Genomic DNA, 25,806 nt, shown 5'->3' with positions numbered 1-25,806 from the left:
CCAAAGGAAGCATAACGTGCTGCACACTTAGCAAGATCAACAATATTACCATCAACACTCATCTTCAGCATATAAATGACTCCCAGGATGTTGATACCCATAATTTTTGCCAAACCATATCGTGAATATGTAGAATTAAATGGAGTGAGACGAATCTAATTGAGATTCATCAATAATTCTAAGTGATCCGCATGAACCCCTGGTACTTACAGGGGATAATGATGAAGGCTTGGCATTAGAGGTACTTTTTTTTCCATCTGAAGGTCAACACAGTGATCATAGGAGGGAACATTACCTTGAAGGACGGTTCTTGCGCTCAGCCAAGATTAACTTTAATGTGCCTTTTATTTGAATGGCAGGACTGCATCAGTGTCCAAACATGAAACGGGTCCAAAAAGGATCCACTCATCCCATTAAAAAGTGAACTATTCGATTCGGCTATACATTATTTCCAAAATAAATTAAAGCTTAATGCAAGCATAAAAAGATTTCTCAGAAGTCTTTACCCAGTTTCCTCCAGGAGCTTGACATTAATCGCCTCACAGCAGCGACAACAGTCTTAATATCTACGACAGCGTGTGGGGTAAGTTTAGGAAGCATGAAGTGAAAACATCTAAGGTTTGAGTGTCTCGATCACAGATTACAGATTATCTTTCAAAGCTGCTTTTTGTTGTGCTGTTGGTATCACTGTTTGCATGTAGAGAGATATAAAATGTCGGTTTGACTGGCAGTCGACTTGTTGTATGGGCTCGTTCTCAGCAGGGGTTTAGCTTATCGCTGCAGTTGGGGAAAAAAACACAACTGCAATTTTTGTTTTTCTTCTGTTCTTTTTTTGAACTGAAATCTAAGACGGTCTTTTATGTGTTTCATCATGGGGGAAAAAATCCTATTTGCTGTTGTTTTTTTGTCAGACAGGAGGAGTACGTGCTTTAATCTCTTCACTTTTCAGTTCATGTGCTATTTTTCAGTGACACCAGATTTATTTTTATTTTTTTCCCTTTGAAAAAGGCCCCTATTGAGTTTAAAGGTACAACCCTTGGGAGGCTATATAAGAAAAGCCGCCTTGATCCCTCTCTCTAGCTTTTCAACTTGGGGGAAAGACAAAGCATCATAAAAGTTTCATTACAAAATGAAATATCCACACTTTGGGGAAAAGAAAGACAAAATGAACAAAAATGTTGTTATTATGAATTAGACATGATCTTATATTCTAAACCACAACAGGAATTACATCATCAATTCAGGGCGTGTTAAATCAGTTTATTTTCAGATTTCTAAGAGTTACTCTTCTGAAAATACTTCACCGGCGCTTTATCGACAGAAAATACAAGAACAATATTGTCAAAGCATAAAAGTACAATTTGTCCAAATATTTGGACAGTTAACAATAAGTAGTAGTAGCAGTAGTTAGCAGTAGTTAGCAGTTTAGTAAAGATATCTGTCAGAGTTGAGACAGAGCAGCCGGAGGCCTCAGAAAGTCTCTGTTCATGAAATGTGATCCACTTCCTTCCAAATCAGTGAATAAAGTTATAAATGTGTTTTGTACAAGCGAGAAAAGTTCTTAATCGTACAAGTTCATCGTACAGTAATCTGTGAGACAGGGCCCTCAGAGACGCATCCTTTTTAGACATCCACGGCAGCGCCCCCCCCCCCCCCTTTTTAAAGACAGCTCTAAAAAATAAACTTTTTCTTACCATTGTTGGGCCTGACAATGGCATAAAGGTGAGATTTAGAGGATTACATGTGATAAAAACACAGCAATTTTGACTTCATGAGAACTAACCCTTCTAACCCTTCAGGGAAGTAGGACCCAGGAGTCCATCTCAGCCATCACCAACAGAACTTTCAAACCAATTCATTGTAGACAGAATATATATTTGGTTTGATTTCCTTTAAATGTATTCAACTCGCACTCAGCCACACATAGCTGTCTGTTTCTTTCCCAAATAATTAAATATAACAGCAATAATAACCCTACCATTGCTGTAAACTAACCTAAACTGACTCTAATCCTAACTTAATCTCTAAAAACAGACAAAGCAATTCATATCCAATTGAATGTCGTCTGTCCACTACTTTGACCTCAATCTCATTCGTATTTCAGCCGTAAACCTACTTGTTCTTAATCCTCCGAACAAACTCAAAGAAATCCTTCAACTTAATTATTTTATAAAGCCTTGTTTCTTTGTGAGAGATTCCTCATTGTTGTATCCTAACATTTAATCCTTAAATACCCTTATACACATCCACACTATCATATTAAAACCACAACCACAAAAGACGAAGCAAACCTAAAACATTAGATATACAACAAGGGGAACAGCTCAGCTTTCTGCCGTTTGCCTACCAACAAGACAACTCACTGTAATGTGAAGTAGTAATGGGAGTAGCGTGGGGTGCTTACAATTAGTCTGCAATCTCTGATAAATGGGGTTGTTGGTAGAAACGCTCTCAGTGCTGCATCCTGATGTGGACAGAATGAGAGAGGAGCCGGGCCCACGTTCAGTCATTAGGCGAAGGAATGAAATGGGACGGAAAGTTGCCAAGTGGCTGCCAGGTGCTCTCATATCCACTCTCTAGCACATGCACTCAGCCAGGGACCGGCACACAGGCTGTAAGAGGGGGAAGTAACACATTTCTTTTAGTCTTGTTGCTGCAATTGAATTCATTTTTTGTTTTCGTTTTTTTGATAATGACTCAAGTATCACACACGGCTGCATTTTACATCATATCCATTGCAGAGTGGGAAGTGTAACCCCCACGTAGGCATCATGAAGCTGAATACATGTAAATATTGTAGCACCTGCTGGGGCATATTAAGTTTTCAGATTACAGTCTTTATAAAAGCGTATTGTAAAACCTGAAAGGAGAAAGTACAAGTGTGGTAACTTAATAAAAAGCAGGTGCATTACAGTGATGGATACGCAGTATAGACTTTATTCTGTTAGCCGATGCAGCCACAAATGTGTCTTCTGCAGTTTAAAAGTAATGAAACATATCATGTAGCTGAGAAAGCGGATAAACAGCATTATTGAATCATAAATGGAAACTGTTTTTTACTTGATAATACAGGAATATTGTAGGAAGATTAGACTTTATCTTCACATTTAGCTACAAAAGTCCCCATACCTCTTTATAAAGGGTACACAACCAGTGCCAAGGTTGACATTTCATTGAATCTAAATCCAGTATTGAATCAGCTTATTATATTTTATTCCTTCCATGCTCTTATTGAATTTAATTAGGTTTAGCTTTTAACATTTGCGACTAAATTTATAAATAACACTCAAATATTGAATTAGCATCTGTAATCACATTTTGTCGGCTGAGAAGGCAGAAACGCTCCAGTGATGATAGGCAGCCTAATAATTTTTGACAACCTGTAACTACACTGAAAAGAAAGGAGCGACACAAGATGAGAAACGGTGAAGACCGTAATGTAAAACTATTAATAATAAGCTAAAAGTTTTGATAACAAAAAAGTTTAATTCCAGCTCCTAAAATGAGTGTTATTCCATCAGCTGATCATTCTGCTGAAGAGGACGAATCATGCCGTCTTTCTATGAACACTGGCTTTCAGAGTGCACATTAACTATAAATAGCCAAAAGTTTGAATTATTACCTTTGCCTTACTTAAAAATGATGTTAATTAGCCAGAGGTAACAGTGTCTACTCTCAGTGACAAAATAATCTTGGAGCATTTAACATGAACGGCTCTCTGCAGAGCTCGTGTCCTTGGTTTGTCCATTCTGGGCTACTGTAGAAACATGGCGGTGTAACATGGTGGACTCGAAAACACAGGTATTCTTAGGTTCAGGTGATTATACACCAGCACTGGGTTGCACCAGCTACACGTAAAGTCAAACGCAGCCTGGTTTGAACGTTTTTTCCAACTTAGGACAGCTAACATTTTAAGGGTTACACCAACTGACATAGTTTCAACGTAGGCAGAAGTTACAACGTAACAATCTAACACCTGCCTCCGTAAAACAGCATTGGCCTGGAAGATAAAGCAGGAGATAAATTTGACATTAGACACTAATGTGTTGGCAAGCAAATGAAAGTAGATTAACAGATTAACTAATTAACAACTCGCTTCTAATTTATAGTTGTATGTTACAACTTCATCTGCCACATAATAAAGCTGATGGTCTCACAACTGCTGTTATTTAACACTGGCTGTAGATTAAGGTTGTAGACTAAATCTTACTGCTTTGTCCGATTCCATGTACCGTTCTGTTGTTGTTTGTTGATTAACGGTGGTTCACCGAAGTCATTTTCTGCTGTTAGCCTGTTCAAAGACTGTTGGGCATGAGACAACATGGTGATAACACTGTGTGCTTTTGACTTATTGTCCACAGGAAGTGAAAACATCATTTTCTGTGACAATATTTTGATTAGTTCAGACGTTACACCAGAGTAGTTAAGATGAACCTTACGTCTCAGTGGTGCAACCAAACAACGTCACAGCTTCTGTATCAACTAGGTTTAGTCTCCACTTCACACTCTAAGTAAAGACAGCGCTTACTTAAAGCTGCAACAGGCATCAGGCTAATTCAACTACTTTGTTACCAAAGTGCCGAAAATATCCATTTACTATGTCTGACCTGTAAAGCCAGGAATATAATGTGTTAAAACAATGAACTTTTATTTTTATCTCCAACGGAAAAACAATCATTAAACACACACCAGTGCCATTAAAAGATACAGTGCACCCTTTCATTTTTTGATTCTCATGAATTCCCCGTTTAAACAGCCTGAGTTAGAACGTTTTAATGAAATAAGAGTATTTCTGTGCTCTGCATCAGACACAATTAATGAATGGGCCAATTAACCTGCTAATAAAGTGTTCACAAGGCCAGAATGAGGTTGTTAAAGGGTGCCAGGTTGAACAGGACTATTATACAGTAATGAAAACATAGCTGTGAATATTTTATTCCATCTCTGCCAATAGATGAGTCCTGAATCCTACACACTAGACTTTTGACTTACTGTAAGGACCACTTAGTAGCTTTTTTCTGAGCTTTCAACCGTTTCTCCTGGTCTTTAGCAGCAAATTAAAACTAAGTTGTTTCTGTTGTTATGGAGTAGTCATTGTACTCGACGTTTTCCTTGCTATCATTATCTTCTTCTGGTTGGAGGGAGGGGAATATACACTTCACTACATAATGACACACCTTTCTCAAGACGATAATCTCCACAAATCACACTAATGGCATATTTGAACCACACGTGCAATTAGTATAAACAGGAAACAACATTGTACTGCATCAGAAATCACAATTGAAAGCTTAATGGGTGTAATTTATGTCCTAGAACAAAGTGTTTACATAAATAGCAGACCTTATTTTGTGCATAAATCTGAAACCTTGTGGGGAAAACAAAGATTTGATGTTTTTATTTATTTTCCTTGTGGATCAGTGTCAAAGGAGCCTAATTAATCCGCTGTGATTCGAAGTTGTAAAACAGTAAAATGAAAATAAAGTGGGGAGGGGGTATCTTTAATAGGCACTGTAGAGGACAGCCATGGTGTGGCTATTAATATCTTTGTGAACAATGACAAGATGGAGAATATTCCACATGCAGTTTATTCATGTAGTTTTAATTTGTATTTACACTATGTCCTTTTGTGCTCTGCAAAGTGGTTTGTGATGAATGTGTCAGACAGCAATCTATGAATAAATTGGACGTGACTTGATTTCGTCGTTCTGTTAAATTTCAAACGCTCAGTGCGGTTTATTCATGTGCTGTCAGTTGTGTTTGTGGAGAGCTACAAGATGGATGTTCAGTAGTAAACACCCCTCTGTCCCATATCTGCCTCCTATACCTGCACTGAAAATGTTCCTGTCTTGTTTAAATGTAATACATTTCCCACCACGGTGTATTTCTTTATCTAATGCCTTTCTATCAGACGTGATAATTTGAGGCTCACAGGACTAGTTTTTGCTGCTACTCCCATCGACATGTTCTGGCTTTGACCCTTGCACTTTTTTACAGTGACCGCTTTTATACTGTTAAAGAGGAAATTGCATTTCACTGTTCAGTCATCTTGTATAAGACAGAAATGTCCAAACTGTGAATGCAAATGCTGTCTCCTACCACGAGTGTTACATTTTTTATAGTTGGAGAGCAGAATTGCAGAGTAAGGCTGGCAAGGTTTCAGCTCAGCAGGTTGCAGAGCTCGGCTTTCATTAAAAAGGAATAGGTTTCCCCCTGTTTTTTTGTAAGGATACCAAGGATTTGACCTCTGCTCACGCAGAGTTTGAATTCATTAAACATAACAACAATGGTGTAAGAAAAGACAGGGCCACTCAAATTAGAAGCAAAGACGGTCCAACCCTGCCTTCATGAAACGTCATCTAAAATAATTTCACATGTTCTCTGACAGTTACATGGTGAGTTGTTACTGGCTACAAAAGCGTGAAGTAACTAGATATAAGACACGGCATGACACATCTCTTTTGAACCAGTGCTTTGCATTTCAGAGGAAGGACTATGGAACAGACTCGTTGAGGTGGAAGGGAAGTCATCAATGTTTTAAACATAGTGGGTTATTCTGCTCCACGGGGTTGAAAAAGCTCTTAGGCCTCAAATAGCTTCTCATAAAATGTTCACGAGTTGTTTATGCCACCAGGAGTAAAAGTGTTGTCACAGAGCGGCAATTAGCATACGGTGCGGGAAGGAGAGGGAGTGCGTTTAAGCAGGTGATAACACAACACCTTCGTCACGTTGCTGATGGATACACGTCTCTCAGCAGTTTGCCGGCAATGAGTGTTTGACTTGACATGCATAAAGTTGAAGATTACTACAACTGGCTGCTTTTTTTGACATTCATTACCACCAGACAACAGATTTAAACCAAATGATGAAGTTTGCCTGTAATACTTCTGGTGAAGCAGCTGCATATATCTCCATATATCAAAACAGAAGCGCTTTCTGAGTCGACAGCTGAGTGTGAAAAAGTGATAATTATGCACATTTTCACTTGTATGCAAGGAATAAACATAAGCTGTGCAAACTTTCCTTTTAGATACAGGAGCTGTGTGGTTTTAAACGTGGTGACAGCTGCAGATTTCAGTAAACCTCTCAGCAGTCTCTCAAAGTAAAATGTAGATGTCAGATGAAATGCTTTAAGCTTAATTTTACTCATAGAAAAGCATCATTTGGCAGTGTAGTTGTTTTGTGATGCAACATTGAATTGATCGCCAAAGGATAAGTGCATAGAGCCCAACAAAACAAAATGAATTATTTTTTACACGTTGAAATAATTTAAAGGGACATTTTCACTAATTTAACAGTGTGCAGTGTTCTAGGTTTGTGTTAGACCTACCTGCATGTGTTTGGCGGTGGCGGCAACAAGGTGGGAAAACGAAACTGGGTTTAGTCCGTTTATTCTACATAACAGAAGAAAAAAAAACAGAAAACAAACTATTTGATAGAGTGGAGTGCGGAGGATGAATTGAGGAGTCACACAGCCTGTGGAAAGAAGCTACTCTCGTAGTCTGGTGGTATGGCAGCAGGATCTGTGTCTTTTGCCACACGGCAGCAGGGTGCACAGACTGTGGCTGGGTGGTTGTTGTCTTTTTGTATCCTTTGTGCTCTGTGCAGACATCTCACTTCACTGATGTCGCTGATGCTCTCTAGATGGGTTTTAAACACTCCCTGCAGAGCCTTCCCGTCCTGGGCTGTGCACAAACCATGCTAGTCTGTGATATTTCCAGTCAGGATGTTTTCTTATATATTAGTATTACTATATTATTACCATATCTGTGTACATAAAGTTGGAAAAGCAGTTAATAAATAAACACCCACTGCAGCCAATTGGTTGGTTGTGATGCTCTCGACATTGATCTGGTGTCTAAAATGGCTTCAGTGCTGCACCTCAGCCTGATAATGGTCGGGAAAACCCTGAAGTACCCTGAAGTATCAGCACTAAAACCATTTGGAGCGACCTCAAAAAAGAAATTTGCAGTGTTTTTATCCGCTAAATTTATTATAGCCAGGTCATCTACTTATTCAAAATGCTGTCTGATGGTTACAGGTTCTCTAGCCAAAAACTAACCACTGCTTGTTGCCCTTTTTGCAAGTCTAAAATGAAATGGTTTAAATGGTTGTGCATACCTACAACTCAAGCTGGCTGAAAAACGAACCTTGCTACGGGCCATTAAATTTCCTTCTCCATAAATATGTCACAAATAATTTATTGTCAACAAATTGGTGACATTCAGGAGCTTGCTGTTCCTGAGACACCGCTAATGGTGACAGTTTAATTCAGTCATTGTGCGAGAAAACCCTGCGCGGTGGCAGATTGAATGACGTCAAATCTTTAGCCATGAATACATTAATTTTTTTTTGCATGACAACAGGTTAGCTAAAAATACACCTAACTGCTGCTGCCTCCGTCAATATTCCTGTATTTCAGTATCAGCAGCCCTCCATGCAGCCTTATGTACCAGCTCGTAGGTCTGCTGGGACTTTGAAAGAACTTAATCAAGGAAAGTGTCAGCTGGTGTGAGGGGATGTGACAATGTTTATGTGCCACCTAAAGTTTGAGCATTGTTTTAGTAGTAGTTTATTCTAATTTGCAGCTCCCTGCTCCCGTTCATGGGCCTTGTGGGCCAGCTTAACTCGGTGCACCGAGTGAGCTTTGAGCCTCTGACTGTTGTTTACCACTCTCTGCTCTCTCCCTCCGGACTCTGAGCTGCTGTAATGGAAAACATCAGATGGGTACCAGACGAACATTCTTAGTTTAGGGAGAGAGGAAAATGCCACGGCAGAAATGGGATGTGCAGTATAGCTTGTTGAAAGAAGGGTGCATGTCCAAGAGTGAATGTGCTACCAAACATTGGGACATATTCCTAAAGCGGTTGTGAGCATTCAGATTCAGCGTGAGCAGCAGAGATGTCAGAATGCAGCTTGAACGGCTTTACAAAGAGAGAAGGTTGCTCCAAATGTGTGCAGTTTCCTTCATATCGCTTTGTATTTCTCAGGCTTGTCTTTTTCTGTGAGAGCGAGGCTTTGATCCATCTGCAATGACAATCTGATCATGTCGGCCATGTCCAAGTACGTCTGTTATCCTTCTACACAGTGCTCAGCTCATTATACATGCTTCGAAGGATGATGCCCTTCAAATGGTGCACACTGGAGTCACATACGTCAGGACCTTGGTGTTGCCTGCACGCTCTGACTAAAGGTTAACATTTTCTGCCTGCTTTGGTTTTAATGAGACAATTAGACTAATTTAAACCTGTTCTACACACCGGAAGCTTTTTCTGATCTGTTATTGTTATAGAACCTGATCTAACAAGGGTAGGTTTGCAGATTGCCATTTGCAATAGTAATGTAAATGTTGCAGTAATGCATGTGTTTATATCTGCCTGTGTTTGTTATGACTTTAGTCATTAAGTCAGCAGCTCTTTTTTGACATAATCTTGGTGATTGTCTGCCGTCAGTGTCATAGTTGTCAAGTATCAAGTAAATGACAGACAGCTGGTTTGTTTTAAATATAAAAATGTGAGCTCTTCACCTTCAAAGCGTTCACCTCTGGCATTTGGGTTGTGAAGGAGCTCCTGCTTTCTGTGAAACTAACAATTGCTCAGGCAGCTGTCAACGGTAGAGTTAAGTTCATGCTAAGTTAACGTAATTGGGTGTCGTCAGTCATCTCAAAACACTGTCAGGTGTGACTTATCTGCAGTTTGTCATTACTTTGCTTACTGGCTAATTATGCAGCTGTTATCAGTAAATATGACGCTTTATTTGAATGTGATGAGTACACTTGCATAAATATTGGATAGTGTGAGGTCTGTTGATGTCTAAATAAGCAAATAAAACATAAGAATTACCTCATGTCAAAACAAGATAAATGTTTGATTATGCTCGGTACAGTTGTATCTGCTGGATCTGCAGCAGTCCAGATAAAAACTCTTTGTAATTTACAGTTTCTAGTTTCTTGTATGCAGCAGAACAACAGAACTGGCATCACATCCTACATCATCATGCCTCATACTACATTGTAAAGGGACGGGGAAAGGATTGATTCACTTGTGTCATGATTATTTTTTTTCTTCTAACATTCTAATATCAGCTGTTTGATTCCTGAATACATGTTTCTACAATGAGCACTTACTCACTTAGCTCGATGCTAACACCTATTGGGAATTCCTATAAACATGCTAACAGAAATCAGCATTGTGACAATAACATCTAGATAAACAATCCATTTTAGCTCACATGTTTAACCAACCCAATTGCCAGAATAAATGTTAGCCAAGTATGTTACTGCAAAACCACAGATCATTTAAAACTCAACATTTCTTTCTGTTGCTACTTTAAATTTGTTAAGGTTCATTTTTCTATTTTCTTCTCGTCACAGTACTGCGCCTATGATCTGCTCAGAAAACAACATGGTTTGGATTAAAATAACTGTTCTGTTTTGCTCACCACAAAAACAGCTGGAAATGTACCCAGGTCTCCATAAAAAATACCCATTTTTTGGCCACAAAAAAGGCTGGAGATGTTTTGCCTTCCTGTGGAAGATAGTCGGCTTTTGTTCCCCTAAAAACGTCTGGATCCCCACAGAGTGGAACTGCTGACAGCTGCTTGGCAGCCGTGTTGCTTGTAATCGTGGTGTAATCACTAGAGATGTATGATTCAACTTTTACCCAAAAAGGAAACGGAAGTCGCAGTCAATTTTAATATTGGATTGTAATATTTAAATAAAGCAAAACATATTGAATCGACACCTAAGTATCATGATCGAGTCGAATCGAGAGGTGAGCATGTCGTCCCAGCCCTTATACTGTATCATCATAAATAACACTGTTATATATCGTTGATGAAGGTTCTCAGTCATCCAAGATGACTAACTAACTAACTAACTAACAGGAGGGGAGTTGCAGGCTTTTAACCTACTGTATGTGTGAGAGTGTCCTCACAGAGTCGTTAAGGACAGTTATCTATCATACTGTTTTGTCTCATTGTACTGTGCTGAATACACTGTATTACACAGCCTCTGCCTTTTCACTGATCTATGCTCGTAGTACAAAAGCACAGCTACTACTACAACTCTGAGGTTCACACTGAACACTGAGCATCATGAATTTCTGTCCATGCTCTGAAAAAGTACGAGGTCGTCAATAAATGAATGGCTGTGCACAATCCCTCATTTGTCTCTCATGTCAGCTGATGACCAGACTGTTGGATGTGCATACTGATAACGAATGACTGCGCCCTTCGCTGACCCTGCTGGTGGCAGAGGATGCCTGGCTGTGCGACACAAATTCACTAAATAATCATTATGCCAGGGCACCGCGGGGATTTAATAAACTAGCAAATTGACTGGCTCCAATCAGGTCACAGTGTACACACTTGTATCGCGTCTAAATCCTCTGTGACGGCTAGAGGATAATGCAGGACTGTGTGCGGGAGATGTTAGGGATGTGAATGAGGCTTAACACTTTAAGTCAGCTTGTTTACCCTATCGTCCAGCACTTGGCTCAGGCTCATGAGCACATTTTAATTAAAAGCCATTTATCTCTCAAAAGCAACATTTCAGGATTTAATATTGGGATTTGAAGTGGTGGACAGGAAGTTATGAAATTATACAATACAGTCTCCACTCTCGTGGTCTTTAAACATGTAATTATATCATCTTCCACTTGATAAACAAAACCCTCCACTATGTGGCTTTAGCTGGTTATAGGAGTACACAAGCCTCAGTAGAAAATGACAAGAGCAAAAGTTAAAGTTTTTGCTGTTTGGAATTTGTTTTTGGTTTTAAAGGCAGACAGAGATACAAACTTCACAATGTTTAATGCATCTGACCTTAGAAGCAAAGCCACCTCTCTGGTGCATTGCTATAACCATTTGCTTTGGCCCGTGTGAACACAGCATGTTTGCCTTGCTCTCCGTGCAAGTTTTTATATCAGGAGACCATTCTGCTCAAAGCTAAATGCATCATGGATTGTAATTAATGCAGCGAAGCAACACTCTCCAGTCAATATTTATTGGTCAGTAGTGAAAAACAAAATGTGTGCAACATGAGAGTAAAGTTAGTCTGTATGCTGTTTTATTTCCTCACATGACAGTTTTCCAGTTCAGTTGGAAACTCTGGCTGCACTGGCTGCATGCGTGGTGCAACGTCTTGCTTTTCCTTTCGGTGTCCATGTTAACAGGTTAGAGCAGCCACACTGCCGGCGGGAGTCGTGTCTGCATCAGTGCTTCATCTAGAGATTCAGAGTCTTGCCTGTTTTTACCGTGACACACATGCATTTCTCTGCAAAAATAGACCTGAAAACCACCTGTAGACAGTGATATCGACATCGCACCAGCGTTTCACTGTAGTTTTAATGAAGACATGAAGAGAATATACACAACAGGCTCTTTCTTTCTCTCCCTCCCTCCCTTTCTTTCTTTTTGCTCCTCCCACGTTCTCGCTCTTTCAACAGGGGTAAAGGAAAATCACGACATCATATTTATTGATAATAGGGCGGCTGCAGCAGCAACACTGCCTATTTGAACACAAACACGCAAGTGATCAGCAGCAGCTCAGCAACGCATCCGCCAGGCACTACACAAGCAGCCACTGAGGCCAGCCCGTGATCGGGAAATGATGCAGTGCAACCCTGTATACCACAAATTACAATCCTGTGCAACTATCCTTTGCATTGCCAATATATTTTGTGTCCGTACATGTATTATGAGATTGTTCGACAGCAAAGAGTAACAGGTGTAGAATGTACATAACTTGAAAACCGCAGACTTGAGTTCCTATCCTGTCCCATGCTTCATGTTTGGATTGACTTGATCAATATTTAACATGAACTACAATCATCCCTGACTGCAGATACATTAATTATGAAGAATTTATAATTCATAATTTAATCAGAATTTATAATTACATCTGAATTTTAGTCCAAAGTGTACGGAAGCACAAGGACGCACATGGCATCAAACATTAGTCCATAAATAAGGTTTATTGCAGAAATCCATGTGCTCCAGTAGACTCCGGACTGTATTCATGAAGTCTCTCCTGATGTGAGAATGCCCGAGTCTGAGAGCACCGGACAGTTTGTCCTATCCATGTGAAGCGGTTGAAGGATGTTAAGCTTCTTTCTTCATACATTAATTATGAATTTTCCTTCTTTACTTCCATGTCTGGACGGCTTTATGTTTCCTACATAATGTATTAGTCAAAGGAATTACATTTACATGAACGTAACTGCTAGAAGCCCAAGATTGTTCCAGTAACTCACCGACAAGTTCTCAGGAGGATCATGAGTAACATAACATGAAACCATTATTATAATACCACATTTTAAAAATGTAGCTAATGTTTTGCCAATGTTGTTTTGAAAGCTTACAGATGCTGACGAAATGTACCACCAGAAATAATGGGGGCGTTAAGACCATAGGACTCAACGATGGAGATGACGCTTGTCAACACATCACTATGTATTTATAGGCCTCTCAGATCACTGCCGTCTGCAGTGCTCCCTCCACTTTTGGCTCTTTCTAACTAGGGATGGTTCGATACCACTTTTTCATGTCTGATACGATACCAATAAGACAACACTGAGTATCTGCCGATACCGACACCGATCCGATATACAGCCTTTCCCCTCTCTTAAACAACAAAGCTATAGATGATACATCTGTATGGAAGCACTTTGCTTAACCTAGTCATTTAAAATCTTCTTTACAGGACGAAATACATAGACAGCATCATGAATCAGTTTTGCAATAGTGCTGCTTCTTTTTACTTTGACTTTAAACATAGAACTTTTAGCATTTTTCCCTGCAGTACTATCGAAGAACGACCGCTAACAAAGTGACTTGTGACTTGTGACCTTGGCTCTGAGCTGCCCCCTTCTGGATGCATTACATAAGTAATGTAAGGAGCCCACTAAGGTTGATTTTAAAAAGTCCTGTACGCACAGGTTATCACAAGACATCAACTTGAAGGATTGAAAATATCATTTCTGGACTTTGGAGGGTCCAGATAAAGGCTTTCGACATGGTTAAATAAAGTTTGGAAAGAAGCAAACTCATAGTGGGACTCGTATTTGCTTGTGTTTGGGATCCAAGCCAAGACACATTAATTCAGGCCCAATGTGTGACACCCTGATCTAATTTTTACTGTCAAACCAGTAAACGATCTGGCCAAAAAATAACATCACAATCTACTTTATTGCAATCACAAGCTTTAATCTTTAATCTATAGCCTATTTGCTCCAATAAAAGACATTATTGCTTTCAAGACAGTTCAATCATGGCACAAGCTCCTCATCTGCCATGTTGCTAGCTAACTCACATTGCACTGTTGACCTCACCCAAGGAAGAGCCACATGAAGTAGATTGTCCAGTCATCATAGCCATCTAGTTGGATGCACCACTCTATTGTTTTATTCATGTAGTGCAGATCTGTTAATCAATGAGGTTATGTGATGTTTTGGCTTTAACAGAGATTTCTATGATTCACCTAAAAAGTAAATTGTGGACACCTTCAAGATCGATCACAGTCTAAAATGGTCAGATGGCACCACCCTAGTGAGTAGTCATGTCTTCTTGTTATGAGATTAAAAAAGAAATATATAGGATATATTTTAAATTGTAATCGTAGTATTTTGGCAGTTTTCTGAAGGAAAGTAACACTTTTGAATGCAGTGACCTTTTCACAAATAGAATAAGCGGTAGGCAAACCTGTGATAATTTCCTCTGTAGTCCTCGCAGGTAGTCCCTTATGTAACGTTGCAGCCTTGAGAAACATTCGCTCTGATGGTTATGAAGGTTTTCTTTTTTCTCTTTTCTCTGCTCATCATACCCCTCTACCCCTGGAGGACTATTCCAAAGGGCAATCTAAGAGTGAGCAAGCTGCTGTTAGAAAGCCGATATATTTGATATGGTTCATGGGTTACTGTACAGACTGATCTGTGGCCTGTCAACACTTATTAATGTTCATGCAGGTTGAAATAGCGGACCACAACAGGATCCAGTCTTATGAGAAAATCTCACTGATCCTTTTTTAAAGGAGAACCTTTTGTAAATGAAGTCACCCTCACAATCCTGCTTATCACAGTTCTGATGAATCTTAGTGTTTCTCCTCCCAGCTGTACACGGTACAAGCTGCAGTGTTTACCTGTTTTTTCCAGCTCCCCCACTATCCCCAATAGAGAACTCCTCCTTTTCTTGCCTCCTCCACACAGTGGTCGGAGGTCAGGGTCTGATAAAGATCTGCACCCCTGAAGTAGGAGGAATAAGTGTCTTTCTCAAAGACGCTTTTCCCACATTTCATTCAACTTTATATTTTCAATTCAAGCCCTCAACTCCTCAGCCCTTGATCAAATGAATACTCAATGATGTTTTAGCCCTTTTCGTTATAAAGGTCACTTTGTGGGAGAAAGTATTGGCTACTTCAAAACCCAAACTGCTCCTTCCCTTCTAGTCATTCACTGCAGGGGGGTTAATTTGCATGAAGTCACACTCACAGCAAGATGGAGAGTGTAAATGAACTGTGGGACACACTGCACTCTGTAAACATGTCTTGTTGATCATCGTACGACCTCTGAGATTTTTACTTGTGCCTCCTTAGGGGATCCCCACCCAAAGGTTATGAACCACTCCTTGCTATATACGGAAAATGGCTAACAGAGCTAAAGCACCAGCAGGAGTGTCTATTCATTCTATACAGTTCTATACATATTGCATGATTTCTACGTTCTCTTCCCTCAAAGACTCGAAGACATAATATTGACTTTTCTGTCATTTAGTACTGACATTAATCTAACAGTACATGTTTGGCAGTGTGCACCCAGTCCACAGGGATGCTTGTCTATTCGGTGGAGTGTTTGAATTCACAACCGGTTTAAAGGACATTAATGTACCTCAGTTAAATCCAGTTTGCAAGTAATTTTAACTAACAACTAAACAACCAAAATCACATAGTTGAAATTGTTATTCAGGATGGTTTCAGTATGTTGGTGACAAAAGTTCTGCTGCAAATATTAGCTGATTAATTATTTAGTCAAACAAACGAAAATGAATGATAAGATGGTGTAAAAACAAGACATTTAATGACGTCACCAAAATGCTGCATATTGCATTGTTCTCAGTTTCCTGATGTTTTATGGACCAAAGTATATAAAATAATGTGCAGATTCATTGCTGTATAAATAATAGTGAGTTGCAGCCCTGAGTTAACTTTTCTCTTAAAGTTAACTTAACTTCACATTCTTTAAATTCTAAATTGCCATAAAAAAGTTAAATGCAGAGGTTACTTTATATGTAACACTGTGCCAACACAGGATTTTAAAGTGTGTCTTCTGCTGCCATTAAGCCGCGCTGCACACTTGTTGTAATGAGTGTAAAAAGTGCACTCTCTTCACCACTAACTGTTTTGGAAAGCCTCCATGCGCGGTGGAGCAGATACGACGAGTGTTTACTGCTCAGAATAAGATTTAACCAGATTTGAGACGGCCTTCGATCTTCCCATGAGACTAGTTACACATGCTCACTTAGACAGAACACGTTTCTCTCTGCTGGTGAATTTAAAGTGATTAGTTTAAAATGTACTTACATGTATATGTCATCTCTGCAGTCTTGCTTCCGCACATGCAAATATCAAATGACAAAATGGGAGATGTTTTGCTTTGCGTGGCATTTTTGAAGACATTTGGGTTGAAGTGAACAGACTATTAAATCATTCCCTCTGCGGGTGCTTTGTAGTTAACTCGGCTTGCATAATTTATAGGTTTGACTTTCACTCTGTGATTTGAGAAAAACACCATCCAGTATCGATGGGGATTCCCTGACGGGGTTGAGGGGACTGAAACAGCCTGAGATCCAACCTGTAAAGAGAGATGTCCATTTGTTCAGGCAGCTACAGTATATGCAAGCTAAATGATGAGAAACTCCAATGGCTATTCAATTTTAATACCTTTTAGTTGGCTACATTTTATTTTTAAAGCTTGGGAAGAAACCGTCAGGATGGTTTATTCGTTCAGTATATTTGTTATGTATGTTGCTGTTCTGGTTTCTGGTCTCTTTTTTAAATATGCCTTGTAAATATGTCTTGGACATCACCTTGGATTGGACATTTTTGTGCATGACACAATAATAAAGAAAAGTGATGAAAGAAATTTTAAATATCAGTCATATAATAATTATTTTTCTGTGTGTTTTCTGCAGGTTTTATGGGACACAATGCCTATCCAGGTCCGTGTGAACACAAGTATTGTGGGTTGGGCCGTCACTGTGTGGTCAACCATGAGACTGGACAAGGAGAGTGCAAGTGCTTGGATCACTGTAAGCCGCACTATAAACCTGTGTGCGGTTCAGATGGGAAGCTGTACCAGAACCATTGTGAGCTCCACCGGGCCTCCTGCCTCAGAGGACACAGGATTACCATCATGCACAGTGAGGAGTGCTTCTACAAAGGTAAGAGCTCATGTGATCTTTCTCCAAAGTGGGATGTGCGCGGCCCAGTTGATACTGTATATCCTGCACTGTAACCTTTGCAATTCACGTGCGGTCCTGTTGGTCCTGGAACCTTTGTTACCTTCCAGCTTTGACAGGTACTTGAAATGTCTACATACAAGAACAATTTAATACACCTGTAGTATTAGTAGTTTCTGGTTCTGAGTATGTGTCTTTGAAGCAGGGTTTTGAAAAATATCACCAAATGCAATTTAGCATTAAGTGTGTTTACAGTTTATGATTTTGGCAACTTGCAAAAATCAAAAACGGTTCACTATTTGCGAGGACTTTATATTAACTGGAATGAAGGAAAATGACCTACAAATGCATATTGTATCAGGGATGCTTTTATTCAAGAAATACAGTTTACTATCAGAACCTCCAGCTGAACACGACGTGTCCCTGGGCAGCGTTAGTGCCATGCCTGACCCTGCGAGCCACGCAGGACTAGATCTAGGTTACTTATGACCAAAAGGAATATGGAAATGAAAGGGAATTATTATGAAGACTTTTTAACATAGACGAAGAGGAATAAATGAAACATCCATGAGCAAGAGACATAAGCAGGGTTAGTAACTATCATCCAACATGTTAGAGGCTCAGCTCGTAAAATAGTGAAAGCCTCCATAAATCATTAATCTTATTGGAAAGGTTTTCAAAAGACACCTACACAGATAGATAATCTATAATCTAAAGAGACTTTGGTTGAATTTCCATTGGGGGACTTATAGTTTGCCACTTAGGGAAATGACACACACTACAGCAAGTAGCCGGCTAAGTTTGAAGAAAACAAAATACACCAACTAGCACCTTTAAAGCACACTAATTAGATAGTTGCCAGGCAACCAGCAGAGATTCCAGGTAGTTACCATTAAGCCAAGGAATAGTGTGGCACATGGCCCATTGTTACCGGTGAATTGTTATTTTTACTCTCTCGGAGTGAACAAACTTGTTAGATGTTAATTAGTGAGATTTGGGAGGTGTTGGGTGGTGGATTTTGTTCTCCTCTAACTTGGAGAGTTGATTTATACTTCTCATCCAACTCTTTGCCAGAAAGAAAATGAGTTTGTTCACCAAAATGTGCAACTTCTCCTTTAATATGATGCCAGATGTGAAATAAATCAAATAACTTTCGCCTGACGTGAGATTCTTTTTAAAAACACAGGCTTCTGGTTGGTACAGGTGTAGTCAGTAAAAGAGAATTCACTCTGACATCTACATTTTCATCTTGTCATAGAGAAGATAATGATGTTGGTGAATCCATGTGGGCGTATTATACCAGGAAGAACATGAAAAGCAGCATTGTAATCAGCAATGTTCTCTGCAAAGCAATTTACATGCTGAAGTAGATCCATGTTGAACTGTAAATCTAGATACTTGTCAACACACTAGAACAAAACAAACCAACAAATAACATGAAACGACAACTGTCCTTATAGAACATGCACCAACCAATGAAATGTGTCTGTTTGAAAATATCAACAAATGCAGCAGAGTATAACATGTTAATGTGTTTGCGAGGAACATAAAGAACAAAGGACACAATCTGAGGAATATTATATAGCTCTCTGTGAAATGCACATCTTAGTTTACAGGCAGAAGCAGGTGGTTGTGCTGTGCTGTTCATATTTCCCCAGAGAAGGTTGACTGCGCTCCGCCATTGATTGTATAAACATGCCAATTAGTCTTAGTCCCTGCAAACAAGGCTACTCTCCCTTTTGTAAAGCGAGACATCAGAGAAGTAAGAGCTCCTGACACTCTGGACCTTCGTTCCCCTCAGGGCAGAGGGGAATAGCTGCATATTGCTCACAGACAGCATATTCATAAAATTCATGAGCGATTGACTGAGTCTCTGCATTGATTCGACAGGGTTTCTTTGCTTGCATGTTTACTTTGTAAAGTAACTTCACAGCACACTGGGAATGGCTTTGGATCTATATGCGGCTGCTGATGAAACTCTCTGTGGTCCTCCTCACAGAGCGTTTTGGAGGCAACATCCTCGGATTGTAAAAACCAAAACAAACCAAAACAAAAACAAACCGCACATCCGTCTCACGATGTACGCATTCTTTCACTGCTGTAATGTTCAATTTAGAGATGAACAAAGCCTCACTGTTGGGAGGAGAACATGAGCAAGCTTTTACACATTTCCCCAAACTATACGAAAGCCAACATACAAACCATCTTGAAACGGCAGCCTCGTGCCTTGTATAGATTTAGAGCAGCCTGTGCAGAGGCATAAAGGTAAGGTTTCGTCACAATCACAGAACAAGGCATTCATCCCTGCTGGGTGACAATCCTAATCAACCTCTCTCATGTGCACCGTCTGTCAGACCCCACCGACACCCCCACACAGCCGAGCGGCCTCTATCCGCAATGCAGAGTGGGATATTTGACCAATGTCAGGCAATCAATATCAGATCAACAGGAGCCAAAAGAAGGAATAAGAAAAACACAAACTCTCTTTCTTTCCTTCATCTTATCCTCGCTCAGTCCAGACCTTTTCTCTTTTTACTGTGACTGATATGTAATCAATTTCTCATTGGATGAGAGCTCCGGGGAGAGGCCACGGCAACCTGTTGGAGCGATTAGTGATCTCTGCTTGAGGCTTTGTTTTCTTCTCAGCACTTTAAAATATTTAAAAATAAGACCATGAATTATAAAGAATCTTGTTTTAAGAGATTTAAATCTTTATGTAGGAAAACAGAGGGATTGCCTGAATGTTACTGAGCTGCCGAGGATTTGTTCTTTGTTACAACTACAAAAGGCACCGTGGCAATCAGAGGAAACGGATAATTGAGCAAATGTAATAGAGCTTACAACCAAATCTAGATGTAATTATGATTCAGGGGTTATTAGTGGGTAAAATGGGATTTGCCCTCAATGGCACATTAAATGTGTCACTTGATTATTTCTCCTCCAGGTAATGGGTTCAATTTACCTGGCAATATGGAGATATATACTCATTATCACAGCATAATAATGGATTTCCTTCAGTTCAATATTAGTTACCTCTCTGCAAAGGAGGTTGTGTTTTGGGTCCCAGTTGTGTCTCTGTCCGCTATTTACGAGGATATCTATTTAACAGATTTCAATTAAATATGTTAGAAAGTCAGGCCGTGGGCCAAGAAGCAAGTGATTACCTCGCAGCCCCGCTAGCAGCTGGCTCATGGGATGGCAGTGTGAGTCAGGCAGTTGTTCACTCCACCGAAATATCTCAACTATTGAATGGATTATGGAAATTTGTTCATGGTCCCTAAATGATGAAGCCTACTGAGTTTGGTCATCTCTTGACCTTCATACTAGTGCAACTATGTGGTTGACATTTATGTCCTTTTTTGAAATATATTGACAATGGTCATGAATTTTGATACAGACATTCATGTTCTCCTCGTTATGAAGTGTTAATTAGATGAGTTTCCCATTTTTAGCTCACACTTTCTGGTGCTTTTGACCATTAAAATGACAGCACTGGCTGTGACAGTTGCTAATTCCATACCATGCCTCACCATGCCATGATTAAACTTCATTAATAACAGCCCAATTGCTTTATTTTTGTCTTTAATAATCAGATTTTAGGTTTAGTGAGCCAGTTTCAGTGTATACGTTTATAATTTATGTTTAATCCCTTCTCAAGCAATTCTTTCTTATTGTCACCTGAACTGTGTTTTTGCCTTCTTCCCAATGTCACAGATAGCATGACCTAGGGCTGGGCGATATGGCCAAAACTGTTATCACGACATGTTTTTTTATATTGACCGATGTCAATAATTATCACGATATACAGTATATTTAACAATAATAATGTTGAATTGACAGTTTTAAGAGTATTTTCCTTAGGACAGAACCCAAAACAAACCAGAAGGTTAATTATGGTTTATAAAATACAATTATCTATTGTCAGAATGAATAGGTGACAAACATCCAACAGAACCAACCAATCAAATGGCTTCATGTTAAACACTGGATAAATATAATGAGTTCAACAACTTGCCTGTTTCAAACGTGTCTCAAACATTTTAGAGGTAGTTTACTGAACTGAACATTGATTAAAGAAAATAAAATCAAAAGGTAAAGTTGAGAATGAACTATTTCCAAATAACCAGAGTGGTATGACCTTTCTTCGGTACAATATCCTCGTCTTTCGCAGTTTCCTCGCACTCGGTGTCGCTAGACGGGCCGCTCATTGCCTGGTGTCGGCTCGACACACAGGTGGTGACGTCACGCCGAGGTGTTGTGAGTGGGAGGGGCCGGAAACATCAACCACGTGCATCTGTTTCTCTGCTGTGTGATTGGCTGTTGGCGTAGTGTTTTCTAGGTAAAGGAAAACGGACTCAAAAATAACTATCGAAAATAAATGTCATAAATTTATTATCGTTATCGTGGAGAATTTTATCATGAAAATGATCGAGATCGTTTTATCGCCCAGCCCTAGCATGACCTCAATAAATTCAGCAGAATATAAAATAACCATTATCTGCATGATCCTCCTTTAGAGCAACACACTGAAAACTCGCACAACTAGCATGCAAACTGCAACTCATGGCTGGTGCATCCGTTTGGATAAACACAGCGCATGTGTTTGGGGCAGAATGTTACATCTGCACCTGGACAACAGGCCCAGAACCATAAATAAATCGGGCCCTCAGTTGCTGACACAGGCGCTGCTTGGGAAGCTTGTCATTAAAGTAGCATAAGGTCTTTCTACTGTCCAACATAATAAACTTGTTTGTATCTATGAGCAAAGGCTGTTAAATCAAAACACAATGCCATAAATGAACTGTCAGCGGCGGATGGATGACATGCAGGCTGCGCTGATGCTCTGCCGACTGCGACAAATTGGCTCATACTTTACTTTTTGTTGGGTATACAGAAGCTAATGAGATGGCGATCAGACGCTCACTGATGGTCTCTTTAGATCATTTATCAGCCAGTTAGTTTCGGTCATCTTATTTTAAAAGCATATGGTGTCAGCACGGCTAAAATCCAAGCAAAACCCTCCAGTCCTCTGCCACACTAGTGTTGAATTAAACACAGAACCTCCTCCAGTGTAAATAATCAGAAAACAATGTGTTAGTGATATTCCAAAACACATGTCTGTTAGTGTGCTTGAATAGTGGATTTGCATATTCAGATTTCTCTCGGGTACCCTATGATATAGTAGCACTCCACAACTCAGAATTAGCATTTAACATCCAGTTTTGGAAGTGGAATGAATGTGCGACAGTAGAATATGATGCGGCAGTGCCAATCGATTCATTCTTTAGCAAAAGCTGTGAAACTGTACCATTATCTTCTGTATTCAAATGTCCAAATGATGTCTTAATGAGACGACGTATCATCCACAGACAAGTCCAGGGCATCTGATGAGCGCTGAAAATATTCTGCTTCACATTAATTTGATAGACAGACAATTAGTCCCTGGGGCAAGCTCAACTCAGAGCCGCTGGAAATGAAATGATTGCTTTTGAACTGACACCCATATGCAAAGAAGTTGAGCCATTATTGGTTCTGGTGCCAGCTGAATGGGTCTATGTTGGAAATGGATAGGCCTTGTCAGCCATACCTTCTCTGTGACTCTCATCTGCTATGGAAGACAGGATAAAAAATGACAGCCATGTGTTGACTGAAGCTTCTCATTAGCACTGGGGAGAGCATATGACCCACCATTTACCCCCTCGCACTGCATGGCAACTTAGCCTGGATCGGATCTGATTGAAAATTAAGTGGAGCACAAAAGCCTGTCCAATCTGCGGAGGGAAATGTGTGCATGAAGGCGAGCAATCCCTGCAGCCGGCAATTGCCATGAGCGGAGACAATCAGGGCTAAGGTTGCGGCACATCAAGCAAGTGGTTTCAGTGCATTCAGCACATCCAATTATCTGGGAGATCATACATTTACAAAACCTGAAGACATTTGGCTCCCAATAAAACCTTCCGCGCCAGAGCTTCCCAGTTTTTTATTTACTACTCACTGTACGATTGCACTGCATCATTTACTCTGCTATTGCATCATGATGTTGGGGAACATGGATCAAAGTTTTATAAAGGCTTTGTTTCAACATTTGAGATGAGCTGGTGTTGCTAGATTACATCATACCTGTGTAAAGTAAAACGGCCTGCTGACGATTTCATGTAGTCACATGAAACATTGTTTGGACATTTTAGGGGAGGGCAAACTCTTCTCTTTCTAAACACTACCGAATCCAAAACAACGTATCTTGAAGAAGAAATACCTTTTGTACTCTGCACAATCGCACACGCACACACACACTGTTTGTTTCAGAAGACCAGCCACTGCGTGCAGGTGATTTTCACTAGGGACATTGCTCTTGGACACTGAATGTACAAACACTTTACATTCAAATACATTCAAACATGTTTTGGATAAAAAGGGAGGCGTTCCTTTATTTGACTTAAATTAGAGTGACTATTATGTAAAATGTGTAAAGTTAGAGTTTGGCCTTCAACAGGATGTAGTGTGACAGAGGAAGGGTAGGAAGGGCCCGATGAGTTGTTATTTTTAATTACAGTGAGGCTTTCGATCAGGAGCAGGTTGCTAAATATACATTAGAATTACTGCCATAACATGATTAATGAGTGATATCTTGGAACCTAGAATAGCTTTTTCACTTTCATAATTACAATGCCTTTGCAGCTGCTTGACTACCTGCACTATATTAATGATCTCGGCTGCATCCTACCTGCTCATGTCTTTGTGACTTTGGCTCGAGCCGCCTAGAATCAGGCAGTTATTCTCTGTACGACTGCAATTGACTGATATTCTTATTTTTAATTATTCGCATGATTATGTTCTCGACTAATCAGTTAATTGTTTGGTCTTTAGTATATCAGAAAATAGTGAACATTTAGAGTTGAGTGAGTACTTGGCTGAAACAAGTATCTGGCACAAATCATGAATGTGTCTACCTGTAGAAATCCTCACTGGGAAGCGAACTGAAGTTTATTAAGTCAAGTTCATATCAGATTTCCTCTGTTAATATTTCACTTACTGATCCAAATCATTGATCTGAAGCTCAATTCTAAGGCTGTCCTTCAAACAGTTTTCTAATCAGTAATACATGCAGTAACTTCTGATCATCTCATATCAATTTCAGGCTTAAATTAACCAAATCATATTAATACCGCCTGCTTACATCTAAGGACGACCCACTACAGCTTAAAGTGCCACTCATCCCGATCATGGATAATATTTCAGATGATTAAAGTGGTTGAACAGATATAGATAACGGGCGGCTGTAGCTCAGGAGGTAAAGCGAGTCGTCCAGTAATCAGACGGTCGCTGGTTCAAATCCCTGGCTAACCCAGCTGCGTGTCGAAGTATCCTTGAGCAAGATACTGAACCCCAAATTGCTCCTGATGAGCAGCTGGTACCTTGCATGGCGTGTGACAAACGTTGTAAAGTGCTTTGAGTGGTCAGTAGAAAATGACTGAGATAAATGCATTTAGTCCATTTTACCACTTTTTTTTTACCATAATGGTGTAACTTGCTCATCCTGAAATGTGCTCATTACCACTTCTCTTACTGCAAGCTGGCATCTTTATGTTGCTTCTTTTGGCAGCTCAAAACTCAAATAGTTCATTTTATATAATTGAAACTAGAAAAATGCTGCACAAACTTCACATGCTAAAATGAGAGGTTTTAGTTTTAGTTATGGCTCCAATTGGAGTTAACTAGTCACCGGTACTAGATTAACAGGTTCACTTTCAAATGTAGGTTAATATCTATCTACTGTACCTGTGTTACAGTGAACATGATGAGTGTAAGGTGGATGGACAGAAAGAGACAGAGGGTGAGTCAGCCTTTTTTTGGATGAAGAATTACTTGGAGAGATATTTTTTCTGATTTTGCATAATCATTGAGAGGGATACATCAATACTCGCTTGACATTGACAGGGACGTGTCCCTCACATTGATGTACAGTATGAGGTGGAGTGACACATCAACCCAACCATCATGTGCATCTTCATTTACAATTTGAAAGCAGAGAGTTCAGAGTCAGTGAGAGGGTCTAATTCAGCTTTTGTCTTGTATAATCAAACTAGCTTGGATGTTATGAAAAGGAGGGTGGGTAGACTTTTAATAGAAACAGAAAGTGAACTCGTGCTCTCACTATGTATTTTGTCATGGTTCGTTCTTTGAGAGTCTGTTATTCTCACTTTGAACAAAATCAGAAAACATTTCTGAATCTGACTATTTAACATGTGAGTCAAGACGCATGTTAGGGTGCAAGTGGTGAAACGTTGTCTTTGATGTCAAATTTGCTCAGACTTGAACGTATGTGATGTGAATATTCTTTTCATTTGTAGTTTG

General features: G+C 39.7%; 1 protein-coding gene across 2 annotated transcripts in view; it reads left to right on the top strand.

Moving 5' to 3' along the window:
* The window catches only part of fstl5 (follistatin-like 5), a 194,583-nt gene that overhangs the window by 50,081 nt on the left and 118,696 nt on the right, over window positions 1–25,806 (top strand). For both annotated transcript variants that reach the window (XM_084353823.1, XM_084353822.1), the window contains exon 4: window positions 17,185–17,433. In XM_084353823.1, coding sequence (XP_084209949.1) covers window positions 17,185–17,433 — 249 coding nt within the window. The remainder of the gene's footprint in view (window positions 1–17,184; window positions 17,434–25,806) is intronic.

Source organism: Pagrus pagrus (assembly GCF_965226575.1).
Source record: "Pagrus pagrus genome assembly, chromosome: 5".
Taxonomy (NCBI): domain Eukaryota; kingdom Metazoa; phylum Chordata; class Actinopteri; order Spariformes; family Sparidae; genus Pagrus; species Pagrus pagrus.
The sequence above is the reverse complement of the archived record's forward strand: the minus strand, read 5'-3'. Positions and strand labels throughout refer to the sequence as shown.